Source organism: Mytilus galloprovincialis, chromosome 1, assembly GCF_965363235.1.
Source record: "Mytilus galloprovincialis chromosome 1, xbMytGall1.hap1.1, whole genome shotgun sequence".
NCBI classification, from domain to species: Eukaryota; Metazoa; Mollusca; class Bivalvia; order Mytilida; family Mytilidae; genus Mytilus; species Mytilus galloprovincialis.
The window spans coordinates 82,181,401-82,209,273 of record NC_134838.1 but is presented as its reverse complement, the minus strand read 5'-3'; the positions used below and the strand labels follow the sequence as shown (position 1 = coordinate 82,209,273).

General features: G+C 32.7%; 1 protein-coding gene across 1 annotated transcript in view; it reads left to right on the top strand.

The window, feature by feature from the left end:
* The window catches only part of LOC143041844 (VWFA and cache domain-containing protein 1-like), a 36,498-nt gene extending 9,723 nt beyond the window's left edge, over positions 1-26,775 (top strand). The window contains exons 9-24 of the mRNA XM_076213947.1: positions 589-752; positions 1,729-1,884; positions 2,450-2,557; positions 3,250-3,370; positions 6,954-7,041; positions 8,222-8,305; positions 9,102-9,212; positions 9,889-9,982; positions 10,241-10,293; positions 12,456-12,564; positions 13,263-13,463; positions 18,021-18,183; positions 19,031-19,109; positions 19,685-20,140; positions 25,415-25,533; positions 26,222-26,775. Of these exons, the coding sequence (XP_076070062.1) occupies positions 589-752; positions 1,729-1,884; positions 2,450-2,557; positions 3,250-3,370; positions 6,954-7,041; positions 8,222-8,305; positions 9,102-9,212; positions 9,889-9,982; positions 10,241-10,293; positions 12,456-12,564; positions 13,263-13,463; positions 18,021-18,183; positions 19,031-19,109; positions 19,685-20,140; positions 25,415-25,533; positions 26,222-26,349 (2,234 nt within the window). The 3' untranslated portion in view covers positions 26,350-26,775. The remainder of the gene's footprint in view (positions 1-588; positions 753-1,728; positions 1,885-2,449; positions 2,558-3,249; positions 3,371-6,953; positions 7,042-8,221; positions 8,306-9,101; positions 9,213-9,888; positions 9,983-10,240; positions 10,294-12,455; positions 12,565-13,262; positions 13,464-18,020; positions 18,184-19,030; positions 19,110-19,684; positions 20,141-25,414; positions 25,534-26,221) is intronic.
* The last annotated feature ends 1,098 nt before the right edge of the window (positions 26,776-27,873 follow it).

Genomic DNA, 27,873 nt, shown 5'->3' with positions numbered 1-27,873 from the left:
ACGGTACTTGTCTATCCCAAGTTCATGTATTTGGTTTTGATGTTATATTTGTTATTCTCGTGGGATTTTGTCTGTTGCTTGGTCCGTTTCTGTGTGTGTTACATTGTAGTGTTGTGTCGTTGTTCTCCCCTTATATTTAATGCGTTTCCCTCAGTTTTAGTTTGTTACCCCGATTTTGTTTTTTGTCCATGGATTTATGAGTTTGAACATCGGTATACTACTGTTGCCTTTATTTAGCTAGTTAGATTTGGAAAAACAAGGATTACTTATCCCAAATTATTCATAAGAAGGACGTTATCAACAAAAGCTAAAATTCTAAAGTAATTTACTTTATTTATTTTCTTTCACAATACACATCTATTCAATTCATTTAATGATGTTAATCGATGCAATTTCCCGTAAACATGCAATCCCTAGCAACATTTTACACAACAGCACTATGTCGCACTGAAAAACATTGTGATCCTTTAAAACTATGTAAAATCTGTTATATAGGCTTTCTAATATTCGAATTCCAGTTGGTTTTAAAAACTTTATAACTTTGACCATATGCATTATTCATAGTGAGTTTGTGTTTATTTTTCACAGGACATGTTTTACTTCACCCGAAACTTAAAGATCCAGCTAACACTAAACATGTTAAAGAAGATGATAACATCTTCCCATCAATTCAAACACTGGAACCAAATTTAAGTCAAGAACAAATTAAGAAGATTACAAATGAAGGACATATCGGATCTTTTTCTGCTAAGGTAGCTAATAAATTGTACTTTTATTTAAAGCTTGGTTAAGAGTGTTATATCGCTTTGAAAATAAACCAAGAAGAAAATTTATTTCAAACTGAATAGCACATCCAAATTGTTACGGGGATGCTGTTTATAGAGACAATCCGGGTAAACTTACCATTCCTTTGAATAAGCTTATTCTGAAAGGTTACCAATTCAATTCTGTAACTAGATCTTTGAATATTGTTTTTATTGGTATAAATAAAGATTGTGTTATAAGTAAATTAAAACCATACTATTTATTATTGTTATACACATATACATATGCACGTTTACGAGTTTGTTATCTGTCGATACCTGTAATTTGGCATTGCGCAATGTCATGTTTTCTCTGAATGGTAATGACATCTGTATTCCAAAATCCATCGACATCGAATGTTGTCTGTGTACTGATTGATATTTTAGTTTAAGATACAGTAACTTTTTTTGATGGCTCTGTACTTTAAGGTCTATACTTTGTGTCTTTTTTATTGTGAGGGATGTTTACCCTATTAAATCCGGTCTATGTTGTGGTTTTGCATTGTGTCGATCGGATGACTTGAGCTCAGAAGATGTGGTATGATTGACAATGACACAAATCTCCACAAGTTTGTTCTTATGCTGTACTGTTACACCACTGTCTAAGGTTTAGAGGAGAATTTGCACCTTCAAAAATATTTTACCCTGCGACATACTAAAACCAAATCTATATCATAACCAAGGTCAAAGATACCTTTTAACGATTTTTCAATTTCAAATTCGATTATTGATTCAATTTTGAAAAGAAACTACAGAAAACCCCACGTATTATTATCTCTAGTCAAAGAATGTAGTGCTTTATTCTATTTAAAGTATACTCAATGACTTTGTATTAAAAGATATACTAAAAATCAATGATGTACTGGATTACTACAGAAACAACAGTAAAACATATTTCGAATTTTGATAAAATATATTATTGCAGACAAAACCTGGAAGGAGTACGTTTATGAGTAATTTAGACATGCCACTCCAAGATTCAACTATTATGTATCAACATCTAGATGGTACACAGTTTGTTATGGTCATGGTTATGTTTCATTCAGATAGTGAAGTTCCAAAACTGATGCCAATCCCACCGGTAATTATAATACACTGTTACTTATACACCATTCAGATACATCTGGATTTTGACTTTTAAAGTGGTTGAGCTCTATTTATGAATTCTTTAAAGTTTTTTTTTGCTTAATTGAGATTTTTGGTAAACTATTTTTTTTATGTACATGTATATGCTTATGTAAGTTAATAATTATGATGTATTTACACTTAAGGTGTTATAACTTAAAATAGATAGAATCTTGTCAAATTAGGTTTCCCCAATTTTATAGTTTTATTGTTATAAATTTGTGGGTAAAATTCAATACCAATTTTTATCTTCAAAAGTGTATCAATGGGGAAAAATGATGGATATGAACATGCGGTTGTTTTATACAGAAAGTGTATACGTTTAAACTGTTTACGAATAAAAAAAACCAAACTTATACACAACATAAACAGATTTAGATCATCGTTTCTATGGTGCACAATGGTAGTATATAATGCCGTTTATAAGTTCCAGAACTAGGACACTTTTGTATTCAATTGTCATTTCTATATTTACAAAGACGTTTACATGATCATTTTTCATTTTTCATTTTTCATTTAAGGGTATCGATATAAAAAACGCACCATACCATAGATTAGATATCAGTCACAGCTTTCCAGTATGTTCTATAGATGGTCACATTGTGACAACAGCTGCTACAACAGTTAAGGTAACAGTAATTATACTAACAGATTAACTAGGGTTGACGTCAGTGTATAACGTAGCCTTACCATTCAGAATATATGTGAAGTTAATATAAAACAATATGGTTGTGTTTCTGCTTTTTAAATTACGATAGTTGATTTAGCCCCGATATTTATTTTCTGTGGTCTCTTTCAGTATAATAAAACACTTACTGACTAGATATTTGTGGAGAAGTAAGTTAATTGTTCCCTCGGATATAACTATTTTCCCGGCTACCCCTCAGGGCAATAGTTGCACCTCGGGAACAATAAGCTTACTATTCCACTCATACCCAGTCAGTAAGTATACAATAGTACCTAATGGGATGAAAGATGTAAAATGAAAGACGAGATAAGCCCGATGACGCTACACATTTGTAGACGGAACGCGCGTCTGGCGTATATATAAAGTTTAGTCCTGGCCTTGAAGGCATAAAACTTTGCTCAGTGCTCGGAGCACAAAAATCATGCTCGAAACATGAAATCCAGCAATTTGATTGGTTGATTTTCGAGTCTCAGTACAAAAATCATGCTCGAAAGTTTTATGACCGTGAGGCCTGGTATCTATGATGAGTTTATTTATTTACTGTTATCTTTGTTTTGTTTATTTTCATGCATGAATGTGCATATTACCAACAATTACAGCTTGATGATATTGATGACTTTAATTTAATTGCAGCTTTCGCCATCTGTATTTGTTGATTCAGAAGTATATAAGTTTACAGAGGAAACCCAATCTAAAATCGGAACCATATCGGATTTTTTGTCTGGTAGAAATAATACAAGCATTATTAAAGAAGGTAATTTACTCTCACATTGAATTGAAAATTTATAGAAATCTATGAGAATTGTGTTATGATTTCAATTCTGATTCTTTAAGTCAGCAACAAGAAAACTATCACTAACGGTTCCAAATGGTAATTTGAATTCTCCCTCTGAGATTTACGAACGCAATTATCATTTAGTTGACTATATAAAACCTGTGTCACAGTTGACCTTGGATATGTACTAATACCTCCGTATTCGGGATTTTCTCGCTGTGTTGAAGACTTATTGGTGGCCTTGGACTATTTTCTGCTCTAAGGTCGGTTACTTTTCTCTTTGACAAGTTTCACGTTTCTATTCTTAATTTTACCTGTAGTGACACCAACCCCGTCTTCCTTTTTGATTGAGACTTTACCAAGTGCGACTTATCACTTTTTTATTTTTAATTCCAATTAGTATGTTGACGGTGTAAATATTGGAACAGAACCTACTTCCCTTTCAGAATCACCTGAGTTTGTTATTGACGTAGTTCATGTTGTCCAATCGTTAGTTTGTGTGAAGTAATGATATGTTTGATTATGTCATGTTTTTTTTTTATCTTTTATCTCTCTTTTAGACATTGTTTTTTTTTCTATATAGAAGATACTCTTCTCAACATTGTTGTCATTCAAGTGACAGTGAATGTGAAGACAAAAACTTGTACATGTTATAAATAAACAATTGTCAAAATGTTATCCAGAATCGCCAAGCTTAGTCAATGTTTATAAACATCGAAAACAATGAATTTGTCAACAACAGTAGTTTATAGGTGTTTAAATCGCGTAAAACCAGTAAAAATATACAAATGAAGATAGAAGCCAAATTCTCAGGGAAACGATTCGAAAATGAATGTGACAAATAAGAAATGTTTCCTATCAACTGATGTACGTCATACGCGCGATTCTACGTCAGAATAAAAAAAACAATGAATGAGGTTGTTAAATTTGATATATGCCTTTTTGTGCTTCTTTGCTACATACTTGATGGTTTTAATAGGGATAAAGTTTATAACACAATTTTGACTGTTGTACCCCTATTTTTGACATTTTTACCTATTATGTTTTTGTTTTGTTCACGCATCGTTGTCAATATAATAGAATTTGATGCGACTGTCATACAAGTGAGAGGTTTAGCTAGCTATACAATCAGGTTCAACCCACCATTTTCTACATACATTCATTCGTTTGATATCTTTGAGCTTTTGATTTTGCCATTTGATAAGAGGTTTTCCGTTTTGTTTTTTCCTCGAAGTTCAGTATTTTTGTGATTTACCTTTTACCCACTATATGAATTCCCACGCTGTTAAATTAAAAAAAAACAGGACATACATTGCAATTACTGAATATACAGGTTGGAAAACTGTTCTGTTATCAAGAAATCTAAAAACGCGAAAAACGTCAATTGTGAGTTATGCAACAAAAACGCGTATAACGTTTTAATTGATACATGTGAACACCATACAATGGGACTAAACATCACCGCCTTCATTTGTTAGATTTCATTTTTGTTCAACGTAATCTGTACGATGTTTTACGTTTGAAGTTAGATTCAAAACAAACCGGACATAGCTATATAATATAGTTAATTGCTACCTTAGTTTGCTATTAATAAGTATTGAAATGTGCATTGTTATTAAATGTAATATCAGTATTTAGTTCAAATATAATCTTAAATCAATCCTAATTCTATCTTATTCATTCAAATGTGACGTAATTTTTAATTTTTTGATGATCTGTTTTACAAATTCAAATGGGATGTCATTTTTTTGTCATTTTTTACAATTTCAAATATGTCGTCACTTGGCGTTGAGGTTTTAACTTATTCGTATGTGTCTATTTTGTCGGGTTATGTAATGTATTTCGGTTGTTTCCTGTAATTAGTTAATACTTCAGTTTTATCAAATATCTTTTGTATAGTCATTTTATAAAATTTACTGTTCGCAAAAGTATAAACTATTCTAAATAATAGGGATGCTCTGGTACCTAACATAAAACTCTGGCCGTTTTTGGCACAACTTTTTTGAACTTTTGGTCCTCGATGCTGTTCAACTTTGTACTTGTTTCGGCTTTCAAACTTTTGTATCTGGGCGTCACTGGTAAGTCTTGTGCGGACAAAATGCACTTCTGGCGTATTAAAATTTTAAACTTGTTGCCTTTTGTTAGCTATTATTCGTGTGTTTCTTTGTCAATTGTGTTCTCCTATTTATTTATTTTGTAGTCCTGTAATGTTGTGTTGTCATTTTAATGTTATATTTCACATGGCCATAAAAGAGGGAGGTTTGGCATGCCACAAAACCAGGTTCAACCGACCATTTTTTCCTTTAAAAATGTCCTGTACCAAGTCAGGAATATGGCCATTGTTATATTATAGTTCGTTTCTGTGTGTGTTACATTTTAACGTTGTGTTTCCGTTGTGTCGTTTGTTTTTTCTTATTTTTGAGTGTGAATTCACATTACTACAAGACGTGTCAAGGTACTTATATATCCCAAATTCATGTATTTGGTTTTGATGTTATATTTGTTATTCACATAGGATTTTGTCTAATGCTTAGTCCGTTTCTGTGTGTGCTACATTTTAATGTTGTGTCGTTGTTCTCCTCTTATATTTAATGCGTTTCCCTCAGTTTTAGTTTGTTACCCCGATTTAGTTTTTTACCCATGGATTTATGAGTTTTGAACAGCGGTATACTACTGTTGCCTTTATTGATACTCAAAATGGGATAGCTAAAATCAACAAGTTTGTCAGCAACACGCATTTGTAGTCGTTATTCTGCGTTGAAATATAAAAAAAAAGATCCAAATAAAAATCATACTTTGTAGTTTCATAATTTCAAGTTTATCTGGATATCCTTGATGCAAGTCTCCACTTAAAGATTGACTATTTGGTAACAGGATACCATTCCTATATCGAAAAAAGGAATTAGAAAATTTGCAAAGATGTCTTTTCTTTTTGTCATTGATACGATTGTGTATGAATAATTCTGTTTTATATGAGTTACTGAAGTGTGGTGCTCAAATAGTTGTATGTTGAAATATTAATCTGATACAATTTCAACAATTCAGGGATGTTTTATTATTATATCTCCGATGTATCAGACGTTTGAATTAGTGTGACTCTTCACATAGTAAGATATTTGTGATCTGAAACAAAAATAGGACTTCTGATTGCAAAAAACTTTTTACAATATTTAAAAACCCAATTAATTTTACCATTGAAAGACCGGTATTAAGAATTTAAAATGAAATGTTCTGTTGACAATTGAAACACGCTAGCTATATATAAATATGAACAATGGCTCCTCGCTAAACTATGATAGCAAGTATTGAGACAGCAAAGTGAGATAAACGATTATGAAAGGAGGCAGATGATACTTCAAAGGTATTCAGAACTTGAAGTCGTAGATGCCATCTAAAAGTACAAAATTCGACGAAAAGACAAACAAATCCAGAAATCCCTTAAATAGAAAACTATAGACGACCATTATCACTGTACTTATATTTTTTCACTAAACAAGGACCATATATCTAACACCAAATCACCACAAACTCTACAAAAACTTTTTCCTTATTTATTTGATAGGGCTTAAAAAAGAGATATGGCATTCCTTGATTGAAACTCAAAGTTTGACAGACTACTGGAGAAATTCTAAAAATAAAGTTATAGAAAGGTAAATATCAGAAGAAAAAAAAATTGAATGTACATCAAACGCAGCAGATTCTTAACGAATTACTTGAGTTTTCTGTCATTGGGTGTCGGTTTATTATTAGTGTCAGAGGACCTAATCACTTATATGATGATTTCAGCTGTCCAATTGTTAACTTTCGATTTCTAAGTAGCAACATTCCAGCAGCACCGGCATACGGTGTATATATCTCCCAATTGATACTCCCGTGCTTGCATTTCCTATTATGATTTTCTTGATACTTGATAGAGGGTTGATTCTCACAAGGATGCTATTAAATCAAGAGTTCCAAATGGTGAAGTTGAAATCATCTCTTCGTAAATTTTACGGACGCCATAACGAGTTGGTTGACCGTTACGGAATAACTGTTTCACAAATGATATCGGATATGTTCCTTACGTCGTAACTACAATCCCCTTCCCTTTTATAAATGTGACCTACCGAATATGACTATTTACCGGATTTGTAACACAACGGATGTCACATGTGGAGCAGGATCTGCTCACTCTTCTGGAGCACCTAAGGTCACCCCTAGTTTTTGTTGGAGTTCGTGTTGTTTATTCTTTAGTTTTCTATGTTGTGTCATTTGTACTATTGTTTGTCTATTTGTCCTTATCATTTTTAGCCATGGCGTTTTCAGTTAATTTTCGATTTATGAGTTTGACTGTCCCTCTGGTATCTTTTGTCCCTCTTTTATATGTCGCGGTTTTAAATCAACAATGTTGTATGACATATATTTTAAAACATTTTCAGCAATGATTGTTCAAATAAGTTTGCAATTATCCTTTGGATTTTCGGTAGAAAGTTTTCACAATGGCCATCATGCCACATTTCTTTAGAACAAAATGTTTTTTTCTCAGCAAAATCAACCTCTGACAGTAGGGTCTAGCAATTCAAAGTCCCTATACTTTGAAAACAATATTTAATATGTGTTTAGTTCATGGTCGTTCTGATTCATTCGACAGCGAGCGTTCGCTTTGAAGTTTCGGTGATACAGATCTTCGACATAGACTTTTTATAAGGTTGTTTTTTTACGTTAATTTATTGAATTTTGGAAATACCCATTGAATTGCTACTTTTTGTCACAATTTTTTTTCGTGAAATTTAAAATTCGACTTAGCTTTTTATCCCCTCACATTATATATTGTAACATTATACTTTTCAGATTTTTTGGCTCACCATCTGGAGTCTTCAGAATGTATCCAGGGGTAGCCTTAACCAACACATTTGACCACATTCAGTACACATGGTAATCATTCATTCAGATATTGAAAATTTTATAAACGGCCAAAAGGGATTTTTTAAATTTAATTTAACTGGTAAAGATTGCATTACCGCCTTTTGACTACGGAGAATATAATTTTTCGACATGTTGCCTACTTTGTGGTAGGACATTCTGGTACTCGGTCAAGTAAGAGCAACTAAAAAAGTAGAATCAAGGTTACGATGGTTGCAATTTAAAGGAAAATACACTGTTTTCCGATGATTAAGTCGAGTTTAAAAAAAACTAAACCAGATAAAACAGTTGTTTTCCCTCCAAATTGCACCGATTGTTAGCCTTATTTAACTTCTCTTAGTAGGTCTCACTTGTCCGACTACCAGAATTTCCTACCACAAAAGGTAACTTGTCAAACAATTATAAACTCCGGATTTTAATGTATGTAATATGAATATAGTCTATTGAACAATCATAGTCACTGGCTTATTAGTTGTATTTCTGTCATCTTTGATTTAATTTAAATATACATTTATTAACGAATTCAGAAATATCTTGAAAAAATAATATTTCACGGAACCGAAACGTTCATTTGATTAAATTAACAGAAGATACATGGTAGAAGTATAGCAAATGATATATCAACCAAAACATAAACAAAATTCACAACTGAGTTTAAAACAAAATAATTATTTGATGAAAATGAAATTGTAGTGATTGTAGGACAATTATGATTCTATCTAGCTTACATTATAGAATTCAACGTATACTTTTCTTTCGTCAGATACATATATATAAAAAGTTATATGAGAAAGAAATATATTTTCAGGTACAAGAAAAGTGTAGCAAGATTTCAAGACATTGTGTTTACATCTGGAAAAATCAGTGAATTTACTACAAAAGATGTTATGATATTAAGCAGAGCTCTTTCTGAAAATATGTAAGACTATAAATGACAAGTGTTTGGGTGTAGGCTTTCTTCTTCAAAGGTTCCTATGCAGATACAAATTACTATTGCTAAAATGATGCACCAAGTCTGTTTAAAGTATAGTGGCAAGTTAAATGCAAATTCAGGGTAATAATATAACGTTAATTAATATGGATATTCACCCTACAACTAGACACGACGATGAACTGGATTTTAGTGTGGCAATTTACAAAATAATAGTTCTTAGGTAAACATGTCAACCTAACCAGACACACTTTGCTAACTCGAGTCGATCAGTCCCTGGTCTCTGTTCATAATGCGGCGTGGTTTGCGGTGAAGGAGCAAACACCACTGTTCAAGTCTTTGGACTGACGAGGTCGGTGATAAAACATACGAATTCCCAAAATCGAGACAACTAAGCTACAACGATATTATCACGACTGTTAATATTGTTAGATAAACTTATCATTTTATTTTTCTATTCTGGCAAGTTGCAACAAGTGGAAATATAAATGATAGTGCTGTAGTTTTTGAATGAATAGCATATATGATTTGTCTGTGGTAGGAGGGGTGTTAAAGACTTTCTTAGTAGATCGAATTTGAACTCAAATAACACGTTCCAATATTTTTATCTCTAATTCTCATTCTCAAGTTGGTGTATTGTCAGTAAATGTTACATTTGTTTCAGTGATAGAAAAGACACAGTTGCTGCTTCATCATTACAGGGAGTTGTTGGAGCTACTTTAACACATAGTCAACTAACAGCTATGTTAATAAATAACGTATGTATGTATAGGGAAACGTATGGCATTTTATAGAGAAATTTATCGAATCTTTACCCATAGCAATATGATTTGTAATTAGGATATATATAGATAGTTTCTTAACATTTCATTTTCAATTCCAATAAAGACAACATTGGTGACACATCAGTATTAGCAGTATAATTTATAACATACTTATATAAAAAATATTATTAAATATGTCAGTAAAAATTATCGATTTTTTTTTGGACATTTGCCTTTAATATATTTTTGTAGGTAGAAGATTGTACAATGAAAGGTTTAGAGTGTCATATTATGGATAACAATGGGTAAATAAACAATATCATTTTAGAAAAGGGAAGTATATTAATAAGTTTCCTTTATTCAACCCTACAATACTTGTATTTATTGGATGCGTTAAAATGTGCTCTATTTAAAATCTTTTAGAAATAAAGGCAACAGTAGTATACCGATGTTCAAAACTCATAAATCCATGGACAAAAAACAAAATCGGGGTAACAAACTAAAACCGAGGGAAACGCATTAAATATAAGAGGAGAACAACGACACAACACCGAAACGCAACACACACAGAAACGGACCAAGCAACAGACAAAACACCACGAGAATAACAAATATAACATCAAAACCAAATACATGAATTTGGGATAGACAAGTACCGTGCCACGTCTTATCTCAAAAATAAGAGAAAACACAAACGACTCAACGTTAAAATGCAACACACACAGAAACGAACAATATTATAACAATGGTCATCTTCCTGACTTGGTACAGGACACTTTTAAAGGGGAATAAAAGTGGTGGGTTGAACCTGGTTTTATGGCATGCCAAACCTCGCACTTTAATGGCAAAGTTAAATATAACATTGAAATGACAACATAATATTACAGGACTACAATACAAATAAAAAGGAGACCATATTAGACAAAGAAAAGCATGATTAATAGATAACAAAAAGCATCAGGTTTAAAATTCAATACGCCAAAAACGCGTCTTGTCCACACAAGACTCAATAGTGACGCCCAGATATAAAAGATCGAAAGTGAAAAAAGTACAAAGTTGTACAGCACTGAAGATCAAAAGTTGAAAAGGTTTTGCCAAATACGGCATTGTTTGTATGCCCGGGATAAGAACATTCTTATTATATAGAACAATTCATGCTATTGCAAACAGTAAATTTTATCAAATGAATATGAAAGAGATATACATAATGAAACTGAAGTATTAACTAATTACAGAAAACTAAACCCGAATACATAACGCCCAGATATAAAAGATCGAAAGTGAAAAAAGTACAAAGTTGTACAGCACTGAAGATCAAAAGTTGAAAAGGTTTTGCCAAATACGGCATTGTTTTTATGCCCGGGATAAGAACACTTTTATATAGAACGATTCATGCTATTGCAAACAGTAAATTTTAACAAATGAATGTGAAAGATATATTCATAATGAAACTGAAGTATTAACTTATTACAGAAAACTAAACCCGAATACATGATGCCAAGTTCAATACAGCATAGACACACCCGAATCAGTCCAGGCGTCAACGCAATTAAAAAAAAATGACGTCACATACGATGGCGAAAAGGCAAACGTTATGTCACATTTGAATTTATGAAATTTAGAAACAGAAAATACTTTGAATTTAAAAACAAAGGGAAATAAAGCTTTAATGCTACGAAAAAGCAAACCAATAACATGGATCACAAGACAATCAGCAACGGACTAAAGTTAAGTAACAGAAAAACGGAGCTCCGAAGAAAATTTAAAACGGAAATTCCGTTTAAAATTGTTACACGATGATGACTGCTGTACCCATATTTTGACTATTTATTTATTATGTCTGTTTAGTTCACGCATCATTGTAAATATTACGGAATTTGATGAGACTGTCGACAAAGTGAGAGGTTTAGCGTTATAAAACTAGATTAAATCCACCATTTTCTGCATTTGAAGGTGCATGTCAGGAATATGACAGTTCTTGTCCATTCGTTATTGATGTGTTTTGTCATTTGATTTTGCCATGTGATTATGGACTTTCCGATTGGATTTTTCTCTGAGTTCGGTATTTTTGTGATTTTACTTTTTCCCAAATCAAATAGAAAAAATCAAAAGCTTAAACACATCATACGAATGGGTATCAACTGTCATTTTCCAGTTTTTCCATATTTAATACTCTTAAAAGTTTTGGCAAAACACGAACATCTATTAAAATGTAAAATCACAAAAATACCGAAAGCCGAGGAAAATCCAAAACGGAAAGTCCGTAGTCAAAAAGCTCAAACACATCAAACGAATGAATAACAACAGTCAAATTCTTGACTTAGTACAGACTTTTTTTTATAAGCTACAGAACGCTTAAACTTATAATAAGCCCTTGCTGGAATAATTTTAAAGTACTCTAATCATTTATTGCTTTTATTAACATTTAAAATTGTATGCATTTAAAAAATATTATAATGAATTGTAGATATTTTCTAACCTTTGGAACAGAGAGACAAAATGGAAAATATACCTCCCATCTGACACACAAATTTCCTTGGTTAGCTTCACAGCTTATTAGAAAAAAACTTCTTAAGGTAATATATTCAAGGAAATTTGAGGTTGATGTTAACGGGTGATACTAGCATTATATGGTCAAATCGTATAATAAAAAAAAAGATAGCGTCACAGTAAATGTTTTATGAAAATTTTATATTTGTAAAAAAATATCAGTGTAGATTTGTTAGTACATCGTCGTAAAGCATGATTTTTAATGATCAATGGGAAACATTGCAAAATCTGTTTAATCATTGTTATATGTGCTAGATGAATTTTAGTCTGAAATAAAATTAGATCACAAAGGCCTTCTAGTTTGGAACATAGAACCATGGTTTCAATCTATGTACAACATGGCCATGGGTTTCAACAGTGGGTGAATAATCTCTTGAGTAAAACTAAATTTGAGTAAAAAGGTATATAAAAAATTTGATTCATATATTGTTAATATTTGCAAATTTGCTAGTTTATTCGAATATTTTGAAAATAATAGTAATATTTCGTGCATCGGAGGAGTATGTTTCGATTTTCTTTAATCGGGAACACTTTAACCCAAACCAAAAACCTTTAAGAGCCAACGAACAACAAGACCTAAACACGCGATGAACTACTTAGTATATGACAATAAAAGGACCTAAAATAACGAAATATCTATAGGTATCTTATTTTTGGTTGAGTAACTGTTTGATACACGTACATTGGTGTATATCACATTTCACCTTTTATTCGTATATTTTAGCAAGTTTGGTGTACAAGTATGTCAGAAGGTAACCATGAGTTATCTTACTCGTTACAAATACCAGTAATAGAACATGATGTGACAGCTGCCGATGTATGTAGACAATATGTGATTGGAGCAGTAAATGGGACAAACTTGTTTATATTAGTTGTTAATGGGCGTGGTGAAAATAAATGTACGGAATCAAAACATCAAACAGAGGTATTTAAACGTTTTACTATAATGAAAAATACGAGATTAAAATGACGAAGTACACAATATTAAATGTAAAAAAACTTAAAGTAGTTAGAAATGTCAAGGAGACAATACAATCATTAGTCGAAGAAGGACCGACAAGCGAAAACAGACCGGAACAGACCAACAAAAAATGGCGAACATAAAGGTTTTCTTACCTAAAATTTATCTAATGAACTGTTACTCTTGCGGTCGAAGATTTGTTTGAATTTCCCTTCATCAGAAACTCTCAATCCAAATCAAATGAAAGACCCGACTGTATAAATACAGAGTCGTGAAGAGTTTTATGACCAAAAGGGACGTAAGAGAATATAATAATCAGAGGACAACTGCCCCTGAAAGTAAAACGCTTAGTTTCTTTATAATTTATCAATGAAATAGAGTGGTACTGAAAAAATCCGTTTTGTTTATCATAGTTTACTTGACATCTACAATGACAAAACTGATGGTATAGGTATTCTATCTAGTCCTTCGTGTAACTCGGTGAATGTGATGAATATTTTCAACTCGACTCCTCGACGTAGACGCAGTCATGGTCATCGTCATTATACATCACCTTCTCTGCATGATGTCTCTATTAATGACTTGCTGCCATTCATACAAAAGCCGTTAGGTATTCATCACATTCACACGAAACTTTATTCATTACCCCTTTCAAAACTTCATTCTCTGTTCAATTTATGTTTGGAATCCACTGTTACAAACCCTCATTCAAACCAATACAAACTTGAAGCTATAATTTCGGATATTGCAAGTCACAGACTTTTCAAGCCAGTTCGCATTGGAAAAGATGAAAAAGAGAAAAGATTTTTTCTTAATCTTTCCTTTGCCAACAAAGGTCTCGATGGCGTCAACCTAGGCAATATCCTTCATCATAAATTAGTGCAATCGAAAATACCTCCTTATTTCAAAGACCAGTCTGTACCAATAATTTCTTATACCTATACCAAACCTATTGCAACTAAAATTTTCAATTACAAACGCGTTTTGCAGGATCTCGATATTGACGACTTCAAGTCTAAACCTCCTGATTGCACTTGTGCTAGTTCCAAATTCACATATAATCCTGCTGGCCACGTTATTACCGGTGACCTTAACATTGTTAATAACACTTCTCTACGAAATGTGTTATCGAAAGGTCCCAAATATCGTGAGCCTAAATCCATCAATTGGAAATACAACTTTAAAATTTTGATGGATTCAGTCGAGGATTATGCCAGGCAATGGGCTAAGCGCGAGAAGGAAGACGTAGACACTCTTTCCGAATGGATGAAGGCAGTGAGGTCGTTGATACAAATCAGAATTAAGAAACTGAATGGGTCCATCAATGCCCATGCTACGTCAATCTTTAAAGACCCAAATGTTGCAAAACACCTATCCGACCTCCATGACAAATATGTTGTTGTCCCCGCAGATAAAGCCCCAAATAACATCGTTTTTGTGTGTAAAAGTCACTAAATCAACTGCTTGATAAACGAATTAGGTATTGACAATTCACTTGGAAACTCAACATATACCCTCACGACACTTACCAAAGAGGAAATCCTGGATAATCATAGGTCTGTTCTATGTTCCTTTGGAATTTCAACCAAAGATGAAGAACTGGATCTTCCATCACTGTATTGGATACCTAAACTACATAAGTGTCCTTACAAACACCGGTATATTGCTGGGTCTTCCAAGTGCTACACGAAACCTCTTTCTAAATTATTAGCATCTATTTTATCAGCAATCAAAGACGGGCTTCAAAGTTATTGTGAAACTGCCTATTCTAGAGGTGACGTGAATCAGATGTGGATACTTAAAAATTCAAAAGATCTTTTAGAGTACATACAATCTAACTCTCTTTCATCTTGTAACAGTATTAAAACATTTGACTTTTCTACCCTGTACACAAGTATTCCACATTCCAAACTAAAAGACAAATTGAAATAGTTGATATTACTTTGCTTCATAAAAAAGAATGGCCAACGTAGATACAAGTATCTTGTCTTAGGGAGGGATAAATCCTACTTTGTAAAGAATCACTCTGATTCAAACAAAAAATTCTCTGAAACTGATATTATCAAGATGCTTGATTTCTTGATTGACAACATATTTGTTACGTTCGGAGGACGTGTTTTTCAACAGCCTGTCGGCATTCCAATGGGAACAAACTGTGCCCCTCTACTCGCCGACTTGTTTCTTTATTATTATGAGGCTGACTTCATGCAGGAACTTCTTAGGAAGAAAGATAAGAAGTTAGCAATATCCTTTAACTCTACTTTCCGCTATATAGATGATGTTCTTTCACTAAACAATTCAAAATTTGGTGACTATGTGGAACGCATCTATCCAATCGAACTAGAGATAAAGGATACTACAGATACAGTTAAGTCGGCTTCATATCTTGACTTACATCTAGAAATTGACAATGAGGGTCGGTTGAAAACAAAACTTTACGACAAAAGAGATGATTTCAGCTTTCCAATTGTGAACTTTCCATTTCTAAGTAGCAACATTCCAGCAGCACCTGCATACGGGGTATATATCTCCCAATTGATACGATATTCCCGTGCTTGCATTTCCTATCATGATTTTCTTGATAGAGGTTTGCTGCTCACAAGGAAGCTATTAAACCAAGAGTTCCAAATGGTGAAGTTGAAATCATCCCTTCGTAAATTTTACGGACGCCATCACGAGTTGGTTGACCGTTATGGAATAACCGTTTCACAAATGATATCGGATATGTTCCTTACGTCGTAACTACAATCCCCTTCCCTTTCATGAATATGACCTACCGAATTAGACTATTTACCGGATTTATAATCACTTAAGCAACACGACGGGTGCCACATGTGGAGCAGGATCTGCTTACCCTTCCGGAGCACCTGAGATCACCCCTAGTTTTTGGTGGGGTTCGTGTTGTTTATTCTTTAGTTTTCTATGTTGTGTCGTGTGTACTATTGTTTTTCTGTTTGTCTTTTTTATTTTTAGCCATGGCGTTGTCAGTTTGTTTTAGATTTATGAGTTTGACTGTCCCTTTGGTATCTTTCGTCCCTCTCTTACTTCAGCACTGCCTGGTGCGCTTTATTGTGATACAACACATTAAATTCATTGAATGGTGGTTTATAAGATTGTTGATGTGAGCTTTTAACTTTTTGGTATTAACATTAACTGTTTTCCCTTCAGGAACACTCGATTTCTTCTTACTGTTTGTGTACTTAATTTTTGCTTTTGTAAATTAAGAGTACTTAGTCATGTTAGTATTGTAGACTGTTGTTTGTCTGTTCGTTGTTTTCTGTAGGGCATGATTTTTTCAGTCTTTCTTCAACATCTGAATTTTGATTTCCCCTCTGATATCGTCTTTAATTATTTGTATTAAGTAATAATATCATTATTTCACCATTTCATCTTTATTCTTATCGCCATAGATCTCTTACTTTATGAACACTTTCTCAATTCAGTAGTACACATTTCAGATAGATATAGGTATGTGGTGCCTAATAGACAATTCTCCATCAAACTCACAATCTATTAAGTAAACCATTATTGGTCAAGGTATGGTCTTCAACACGGAGCCTTGGTTCACACCGAACAGCAAGCTATAAAGGGCCTTAAAATGTTACTAGTGTAAAACAATTCAAACGGGAAAACTAACAGTCTAATCTATATTAAAAACGAGAACGAGAAACACCCATCAACCGCATCATCAAAGTGTTTTATCATCGTACTAAAATGTAGGATGCAACAGACATTCAGTATATCTCATATATCTTGGCTTGCGTAAGAAATTGGCAATATATCGATTAAGAACTTAATTTTCATACAAAAGAAATACGTTCAACTTCTTATTGTGAACTTTCAATTTCACGTCTCAAATTTGTCTCTCTGCTACAAAACTGTTGCGTCTTTTTTAGACGTATTTGTATGTTTATTTGCCTTCTTTAGTCTGTTGTGTGTCATGTCTGTGATGTATGTTTACACAGTTTTTGGTCCAAATTACAATCACATGAACCTATCTTTTTGACCTGTTTTTGTTATTTTGTCTTTATAACGGAACTCATAACGACTGCCATAAAAATAAAGTTAAGATAGCTATAGAACCAGATGCAACCAACCGTTTTCCTCAGCGAATGCTTGTAAAAAGTCAGAAATAGGAGTCGTCTTTAACTCGTTCCGTTTTTTGATAACGTTTAAATATCTCAGTATTATGGACTTCTCCTTTTAAAATTTATTTTGGAGTTTTGCTATATTGTGTTGGTATCTAGTGTTCGTTTGGCACACAATTGATTTTTGACCATTGTGCTGTCGACTTTTTTTAATTGTGATTTTTGTTGTCTCATTGGTGTTTTATGATCTTAAATGGGGCATTTGATAATCAAAATAATATTGCATAACAATGGAAATAAAAGGAGAAAATACACAAAAAAAAAAAAATCAGACGCCAGGAAACCCTTTTAGAATAACTATTATCTTCAGTTGCTTCTTTACAAATGACCATTTCGTTTTTTACACTTTAAATGTATGTTTAATTTTCTACAGGTATGTGATTCGTGTGGCATTCCATATGCTAAATGTAGCCAGTGTATTAATGGGGACAAGCTATCATGTCAATGTCCGTGTTACTGTGAAGTAGATTTTGATCAGTGTTCAAGTCAGTTTGATGATACCAACTCTACAAACTTCCCTCATTCAGCATGCTACTGTACGTGTTACTTTTATATATGTATTAAATGTGGTGTGCCATAATACATTCATTTAGCTTCATGCAAATTTGGATATGGAGTGATTACACTCACTGGTGTTTGGTTTTACTATCATATTTTCTTTTTTTTCCTACAAAACTTGAAAATCAGAAACCAATTTACTAAAATAAAGGCATCTACCGAATCACTAAATGTATACATCTAAATGCTTGAAAATGGTGCTACTCAACAATTTTATGTCTGTATATCCAACTAATTAAGAGGGAGTGTTGTTTTTAGTTCGCTAGAAATGTTTGCTTTATGTTCTCTTGTAAATCCCATATAAATCCCGTAAATTTCAAACCATTAATAAGTTTGTTAGAACATATTCTCCGGTCTTACACTTTCAATGAGTTTTTTTCATACTATCACGAGGGAAGACTCTCGATCATCTGACCTTCATGATATTTTCTATTTGCTCGAGCAGCTAGTGATAAAGTAAGAAGTAAAATCACAAAAATACTGAACTCCGAGGAAAATTCAAAACGGAAAGTCCCTAATCAAATGGCGAAATCAAATGATAAAACACATCAAGCGAATGAACAACAACTGTCACATAGATGGAGTGTCATTCAGATACACACAAAAGCGCAAACATAAGTGAATAAAATAATATGTGATGTTTTAGATTATTATTCATAATTATGATGTCAGAGAACGGTGCGAATGGGCCTTTAATAGGTGACACTGGATCTTAAAAACAAAAGACATATTGTTTTCAAATAATAAACTCAGATTAATTTTCTTACTTACTCAGGGCTACGAATACGATGACATCAATAAATTGCAAAAATATTTTCTCTTTAGATGAACCATTATTTAGAAAACTAACAGAAGTCAAACAATTAACACCTGTACTTCCCTGTAAAGTACCGTGCCAAGCAATGTGAGTCAAATATAATAAATCTGAAGTAACATTGTTAAACATAATAGGGTTAATTGTTACAATATTTAGCACACTTTGTGTCATTTTTGTTTTTTGTTTGTTTAAAAGTCTCCTTCTACTATTCAATATAATAGCATATAGTAAATAATAAAGACAAAAGAAGAGAAATTAATACACAAATATATCTCATATTCATGAATCTTAGTTAATAATATAAAACAGATATGATGTATAACGTTTTTGAGAAAACAATCTAACAATGAGGCAAATAATGTTGGTTCAAGCAGTAATAACACCTTCAACAATGAGCAAAAATCATTTCGCTATAAAATGCCCGACATGACAAAGTGGTAACAATTCAAACGAAAAAACAACGAAAATGCCTACATACCAGTGAATTATTGAAAAAGAATTTACTAGAAAAGCAAACACTAAATTAAAAACACTTTAAAAATGTATATTGTCGAGGGAGATAGAAAAACAATAGAATGTAGGCAAGAGTAAATCATAGAAGGTTAGAAAATACGAAAATATTCTATATGTTTTAAGTGATATTATGCTTTGTATTTTTGTAGAGAGGAGGAGAACAAATGTAACACCTTGGTACATTGTAAATGGGAGGCAACTCTTCAATTCCCATTATGCGTATATGACGAAGTAACAACAACAGCTACACAAACAACACCTACCAAGAAGCTAATCGTACCAACCAAAAAACATAACTTACCCACCAAAAAACCAATTGGCCCCACAAAGAAGCCAAACTTATCATCGAAGATGCCAAACTTACCCACCAAAATGCCAAACATACCTTCCAAGAAAACTAATTTAACAGGCATTTCTACCAATTCAATACCTAGTCATACACATAAGGTACCACCAAAACCAATACATACACACAAGATACCACCAGTTCCAACAAAAAAGATTGGGTCAACTAAATCGTCAACACCCTTAGGAACATCAATAGCTGGTTCTTCAACATTGGTCGTTGCACCCACCCTGAAAATAGTAAAAGACACAAAATCAGGGTATGTATCTATGTGCATGTGTGTTATAATTTATTATATCATGATTTGTAATGAAAATATTCATGTAAATTCAAATGTCGACTCTCCAATAAACCTTATTTGGAACAAAAATGACTGTCATTAGTTACATCTGTCGTTTAACGATATATGTTAGATATAGCCGCCAATTTTTTCGAACATTGATCAAATTTGCATAGCTTACTGTAAAAATATATAAATGTAGCATATGTTATTAGAAGTGATTTTTGCATTATCAAAAATCATTATTGTCGTTACGAGTTGATCAATATACAGAATAAAGCAACTTGCTCCAGAAATAGTAAAGTAGTTAGGATCAGACCGTTGATGAACTCTGTTGAGGACTCTGCCTCTAATTAGACAATCACGGCTGGTAATCTATACACGCAGAACATTTGGTTCTGCAATGAAAACCGTGAGAGGATTTTCCGGTTGTGCTTGAGTGGAGTAGTTGTCACCGCTTCAAAAGGTATGTACATTTCTAAATCTCAATTTTCTTATTCAACTGATCAAAATATCGAAAATCAGAGAATGCTATGCTGTGGTGAATACTTTAACGAAGCGATACATGTATCATTCACTGTTGTACGTAGAGTTGAACTCTTACAAAATCAGTTGCCCCACGAGAAATTGCCTAAAAAAGTGACATTTCAATTTTGAAATGGTTCTATTTACAGACCTATAAGTTCACATTTAGTTTTTTTTTCGGACAATGGGTATGAATGTTGTTTTTTGGCGGCGTGTACGCTGTCCGGTGTTGATAGACGTCTTAATAATTCCAAAAACTACATTTTTTCATTAAGTCATGCGTGAGGGGATCGTTTCTGATTGAGGACATCGTGAATGCGTGAGGGGAAGGACAAACATTTTTTAATCTCTGGCTTTGTGACTTTTGGTGACTCAATAAATGTGATCAATGCTGATTACAAAGCACAGATTTATCCTTATACTTTAATAGATGTAAACTGATCACTGATTCAATGAAATCAAACTATTAATTGTTTGTTAAAGGAGTAGGTCCGGTAAGACCCCCTTTTGGCCCCAAAATATAGCAGTTTTACAAAATTGTTAAAATGTAAACGTTTAGTTATTTATTGGACAGTAGAATGCTTCTGCTACATAAATATGGGCTGTTTTTGACAATACAATGCACATATATCGGGTACTAGCACCATTAAGTCATGCTAAATTACTGAAATCTTCACAATTCTAGCATTTTAGTTAAATTTTAGACGGTTTTCGTGTAAAACGAAAGTGGCCGCATTCGTGTTCATCCTTAATATTGAAATGTAAGTCGTATTTTATGATAATACATAACATATATAAAGGTTGAGGATGAACACGGATGCGGCCACTTTCATTTTTGACAAAAACCATCTGAAAAGTGACATTTTTCGGCATATTTGGTAGATTTTTCATATTTAAGCTTGAATCGGATCGTTTTTAATGACTAAATCAGTTCAAATCTTTCACATAAACTAGTTGAATCAAATGAAATAGACACTAAAAGTGTTTAAAAAATGGTCAAAATCTTTCGTCAGATGAACCTGAAATTTGAGGCCAAAATCGGTCCTTGCCTACTCCTTTGCCATTGTTCAAAGGAAAAAGGAAAAGAGGACTAAAATTGTCTCTCTACAAATAGCCACAGAGATACAAGTTATCCCCGCCCTCGAAGCGAAATAAACCCTATGGGAGTAGTCCTGTCGCGGCAAATATACGTCACAGAGATCACCACATATATTTAAGAAAAGTATATCGCCGATCAAAACTTTCACACCTATATAATACTAGACGTAATCTGTTCACCCAAAATCACGAAATTTTCGAAACAAAAAAGGCAGATATACAGAATTTATTATTCACGAACATCGATGAAAGCCAAGATAATCTCGAGAAGACCATAAGGAAGAGCATGTATTAGACAACGAAGAATTCATAGAAGAAGACCACGTAGTAGACCACGAGAAAGACCACATGGAAGACCTTTAGGAAGAATATAAAGTTTTTTTTAAAGTGCTTTAGATAAACTCTCAGACGTAGGGAAAAGGGAAAGATTTTTGATTTTTTTTCATCAGTACAGAGAGGACGTTTTCCTTTAAACACCATTGCATTCGACCTGTTTTTGGACATTGTTGAGTGGTTTGAAAAGGACGAATCAAGACGAATGAGATACTCCCCAACATCTCTACAGTATTTTTGGTTATCGTTGACAACATTTTTTGTTTCTATTCTTCGTGAAACATATTATTAAACCTATGTTCCCACAATTTATTTCATAACTCAATCTCATAAATTTTTCTAAGCACACATAATAATTTTAATGTGTTTTTTAATGAAAAATGTAGCCTAATTTAGGTAAGTTTCAATGACTCCTAGCTTGAATATAAAGATATAATTTGTACTTCCCCTCACGCATTCGCGATGTCCTCAATCAGAACCGATCCCCTCACGCATGACTAAATGAAAAAATGTAGTTTTTGGAATTATTTAGGCGTCTATCAACACCGAACAGTGTTCAAGCCGCAAAAAATAACATTCATACCCATTGCCATAAAAAAAAACTAAATTTGAACTTGCAGGTCTGTAAATAGAACCATTTCAAAATTGAAATGTCACTTTTAAAGGCAATTTCTCGTGGGGCAACTGATTTTGTTAGAGTTCAACTCTACGTACAACAGTGAATGATACATGTATCTCTTCGTTTAAGTATTCACCACAGCATAGCATTCTCTGATTTTCAATATTTTGATCAGTTGAATAAGAAAATTGAGATTTAGAAATGTACATACCTTTTGAAGCGGTGACAATTAATCCACTCAAGCACAACCGGAAAATTCTCTCACGGTTTTCATTGCAGAACCAAATGTTCTGCGTGTGTAGATTACCAGCCGTGCAATATGGAATGTTTTTGACGCTAAAATTCGTAGAGTTAAAGGTATTATATGTACTAAACGTTTAAATATTTTATTTCAGTTATCCAGTTTATGGACATATTTATATAAAACTCTCGGAAATAGGTTGTTGTTGTAGCCATTAAAACAGTTAAGAACATTATACTAAACATCCTTAATTGGAATACATCATTTAAGGGCATACGATACAGTTACAGGGGAGGTAATGACGTTGCTACACTGGTTCTCCGTTAAAGCGCACAACGTCAGAGTAAAAAATGATAAAATATAAATTGCATCAAAACTTTTTAATAAAATACATGGAACATCCTCATAGTGTATTCTACCCACCCTATAAATTTCAGCATGTAATATTTTACCGTTAATTTGTAATGATCGAGACAGTATAGATGAAAGAAAATTAAAAAAAGATATATTTAACGTCATTTTATTTCCTTTGACGTCGTGATTTTCAATACCAAAATGCTTAACAATTTGTTTTTATTAATTCACGTAAACTTTTATTTCTTGTTTTTCGTTTTTCTTGTTAGTTTGAATTAAGCATAATATTCAGTCATGTCTGCATTATTGTATAAGTCTTTTTTTTATCTCTATTACACAAATTTAGGTGATAAATCTGCCTTTCGACTTTTTCCGTGTGAACAAGTATGCTAAACAATCCAGTCAGGATGTCCGATCTGTACAAGCAGGATAAATATTGATATCGTATTAACATGCTTTCAACCCGAATATGTATATAATTCGCCAATGAATCCTCCTCTTTTTCATCATTTATATCTTATTTACCAATCTGTGTTACCATGACTTATCACTGATGTGGTCATACTTATACCATAAACAAATATGTAACTTTTAAACTGTTTCAATTTCAGAATGCACAAGAATGGCGTATAACGCTTGAATCCCTTGCTCTGGTCTAGTACTGTTTTGAAATTTTTTTTCGAAGCCAAAACTCAACTCTTGTATCTTTGATGGGTTCAATGTGTCGGAAATTAAAAAAAAAATAAGAAGAGAGACAAGAAGTGTATATTAGTTTTTTTGTGCAGACCAATGGGAGTATATAATCATTTTCATAGATTATTTGTAAACAATCTCATATATCTTGAAGTATTTTGAAATAATTCAAGATATATGAGATGGTTTACAAATTAAAAAATAAAGACAACATCCCCTCCCCCCCCCATCCCCACCCCTAAAAAACAGAATAAAGAAAAAGGCAATAAAGTTGAGAATAAAAATAACATTATTTGGTTGAAAGGTAAAAAAAAAAAGGAAAATTGAAAAAAAGGTAAAATAAATATAACAGAAATAAATGATGGAAGAATAATGAAACTTTGCGTCTTCTGCATATTAAATTCATCATTGACAATATTCTAGTAGATCATTCTGGATGAAATGTTTTACTTTCAAATTGGCAGTAAACGCAACTGTTCAAATACAATTACGATGCATATTTCATACATTCATAGGCATCGGTGTTTTTCGCTAAACTCCCAATCTTGCACGAGTTAACGAGCTATGTGGACCAAATTTTATAAAACTGTCAATAGTGCAATTTTTTTAATTTTGATAAATATACAGCAAAAAATGACGTTTTTTTCTCAATTCATGACCATTTGACAAATATGAGTTATTTCTGCATAAAAAATGCACAATTTTTTAGGATACTTGTAAAATACAGAAATTACAAATTATTTAACAAAAAACAATTTGTGTTTATCTTTTAGAACCAAAAAGTTATGTCTTTCTTTCGAAAGGGAAAATACGGCCACAAATCCGAATTTTCAGCAAATATACAAAATTTCCACCTCATTTAACTAAAAAAGTAGCACATGAAGGTATATTTTTTTATTACATATTTTAATTAATCAGGCAAAAAATAGCCGACACGAAAATTTTCATCAAACTGTAAATACGGGATCAAAACTTCATCGTATGACCTAAACAGTGAAATGCATCCTGTATTCCTTAAACACCCCTATATTTCTAACCCAGGAAAAAAGATATGTTCGTTTTCCTTTTGGTGAACATATACAAGAGGAGGATGGCGATCCATTGATACTCAAATAAAACTGAAATCTATATATAAAAAAGAAGTGTGAATATTTGATTATTTCCAAGTCCCAGCCCCAGCTTTGACACTGACAACGAGTACTAGATATCAAAAAGAAGATGTGGTACTATTGCCAACGAGAAAACTCTCCACAAGAGATCGAATGACACAGAAATCAACAGCTATTGGTCACCGCACGGTATTCAACTGGTTCATATTCAATCATTTTGCAATATTTACTGCTAATCCATTGCTTTCACTCAATAAACATAAACAACTTGAATTTTTCAGGAGAGATAATACAGGTCTTGTAGTTGGACTTGTTCTGGCTGTTATAATACTGGCAGCTCTTATTGCGTTTATTGCTTGGAGGTTTTATGGAAAGAATATTCAGAAAGCTCTTGGAAACAGTTAGTGAACATTTATATTTGTACAAATAAAGTTTTTCTTTAACAATTACTTTCAAATTTTAAATTATTTTTTTATAAAGAAAAACAACTTGTACAAGTCCTAAAAAAAATGTAACAAGTACTGTTATTTCAAGTACTTTCTTTCATTTTTCATTTATTAGCTAAATATTTTTCTGAATCACCGCCTAATAAATCAGTATACATTTAACTGTATTACACAAGAGTAGTTTCTATGAACATAAAATATGTTGGAACTAGAAGACATTTCCACTATTGACTAAACACCTTCCGTTAACCCAGACATTTACATCTGTAAACATCGTATTAAATACGGTGTATTGGAAGATCATTTTCCACATCTTTAGATAACGTTTGATACCAAATTTGCTTGAACAATTTTTATGCTTCGAAAATTGCACACAAAAGAAAAAAAAAACTTTTATATATATTAAAGAGCCTTTACATTCTGAAGTGTTGTGAATTGCACACTGAAATACCACAATATTCATCGTACATAGTTTTTTCCACAAGCATACTACACTATATACCATCGCATTGTTACTGAAATTTATACACTAATAAATGCGCCGTTATTGTGAGTTTTGTCAGTTATAGAAATCTACATTCACTCGTATGTATTTTTAAACATAAAATACAACTGACAAAATTTCTCTATTGTTTATTTCAGCTAAAGCAGGCAAATATGTCCGACGGAACAGTGTGGTGGATCGAGTCATGTTCAGCAAAGTCAATGAGGAAATAATAACATCAAAAGGTCCAGCAGCTACATCTGTTCCTTATGGACAAATTGATTAATCATGTGATAAACAGACACTCAAATTAACATAGAATTATCTTATGCTTCTCTGTATAATGAAGACATTTTTACTCTTAAACTGACCATTTTACATTTAATTAATTTTTAACTTCATTCATAATTTTTCGAATTCTTGTAACAGAAAAGTAAAAGGTGCATAGATCCTTTTAGGCCCTTTATAGCTTGCTGTTTGGTGTAAGCCATTACTATTAACAAATTGTGACTTGGATGGAGAGTTGTCTTATTGGCACTCATAGCGCATCTTTTTATATCTATATATGTACAATTCTGATTTTTTGAAAATATTTTTATAAGCATGTAAAACAAAGTTACAGAACTGGGTTGATAATATTTAATTCACTACAATGTCTTAAAAACTTCAGAGAACTGTTTAAAATTTCAAAAACATTAAAGGTAAAAACAAGTGCTAGTATTTTATTGATTGTTTAAAATTGTTCTAAATAGTCTTAAATTCATTTGAACAATTTTTTTTCATCACATGCGATCACAACAAACTAAAGGATTGATTATATTTTGCTCGCTTGCTTAACGCTCAGTAGCAAATGTTAAATGTATTTTGGAACAAAAGCAAATTAACATTTAACAATACGTATAGGTTTAACTAGAACATCGACCAGGATGAAGAGGCGATGATATTATGGACTGCAACTGGAAAGTGATTTTATGTTTAAAAGGGGAACATATTTTCCCTAGAGCATGCCACATACGACCCCTCAATGAGTTGTTTAAGTGTTAATAGAGCATCGCACGCACCAGAAATTCTGGAAACGCCCTCATTTAGATCGGCTGTAGCTAGGTGTTTATACACCCGAAATTCTAAACGAATGTGACATTATTAAAGCAAGGGTTTTAAAGGTTTACTGTCAGAAGGGGGAGTCTAAGTATGGACATATATCATGAATAGAAATAAGACAATGTGGTATGAGTGCCAATGAGACAACCCTCCATCCAAGTCACAATGTGTAAAAATATAGGTCAAAGTATGGCCTTCAACACGGAGTTTTTGCTCACACCGAGCAGCAAGGTATAAAGGGCCCCAATGTGACTAGTGTAAAGCAATTCTAACAGGAAAACCAAAGGTCTCATCTATATAAAAAACAAAACGAGAAACTCATATGAACCACATCAACAAATAACAACAACTGAACAACAGGTTTCCGACCTAGGACAGGTACAAACAAACTACCCAGCGGGTTTAAACGTTTTAACAGGCACCAACCTGCACCCTTACCTTAAGTAGTAGTGTCACATTACAACATAGAAAGACACACTATGAAATATCAATTGGAATGGGTTAAGCGGTATGGGCTTTGTTCATTATTAAAGTCCGTACGGTGACCTATAGTTGTTAATTACTGCGTCGTCATGTTCGGCTCTTGTGGAAAGTTGTCTCATTGGCAATTATACCACATTGTCCTTTTTTTATAACTCAATCAAATAAACATATTAAGAAACTAAAAAAAAAACACTGAACGAATAAATTTGCTTTATGACACAATATA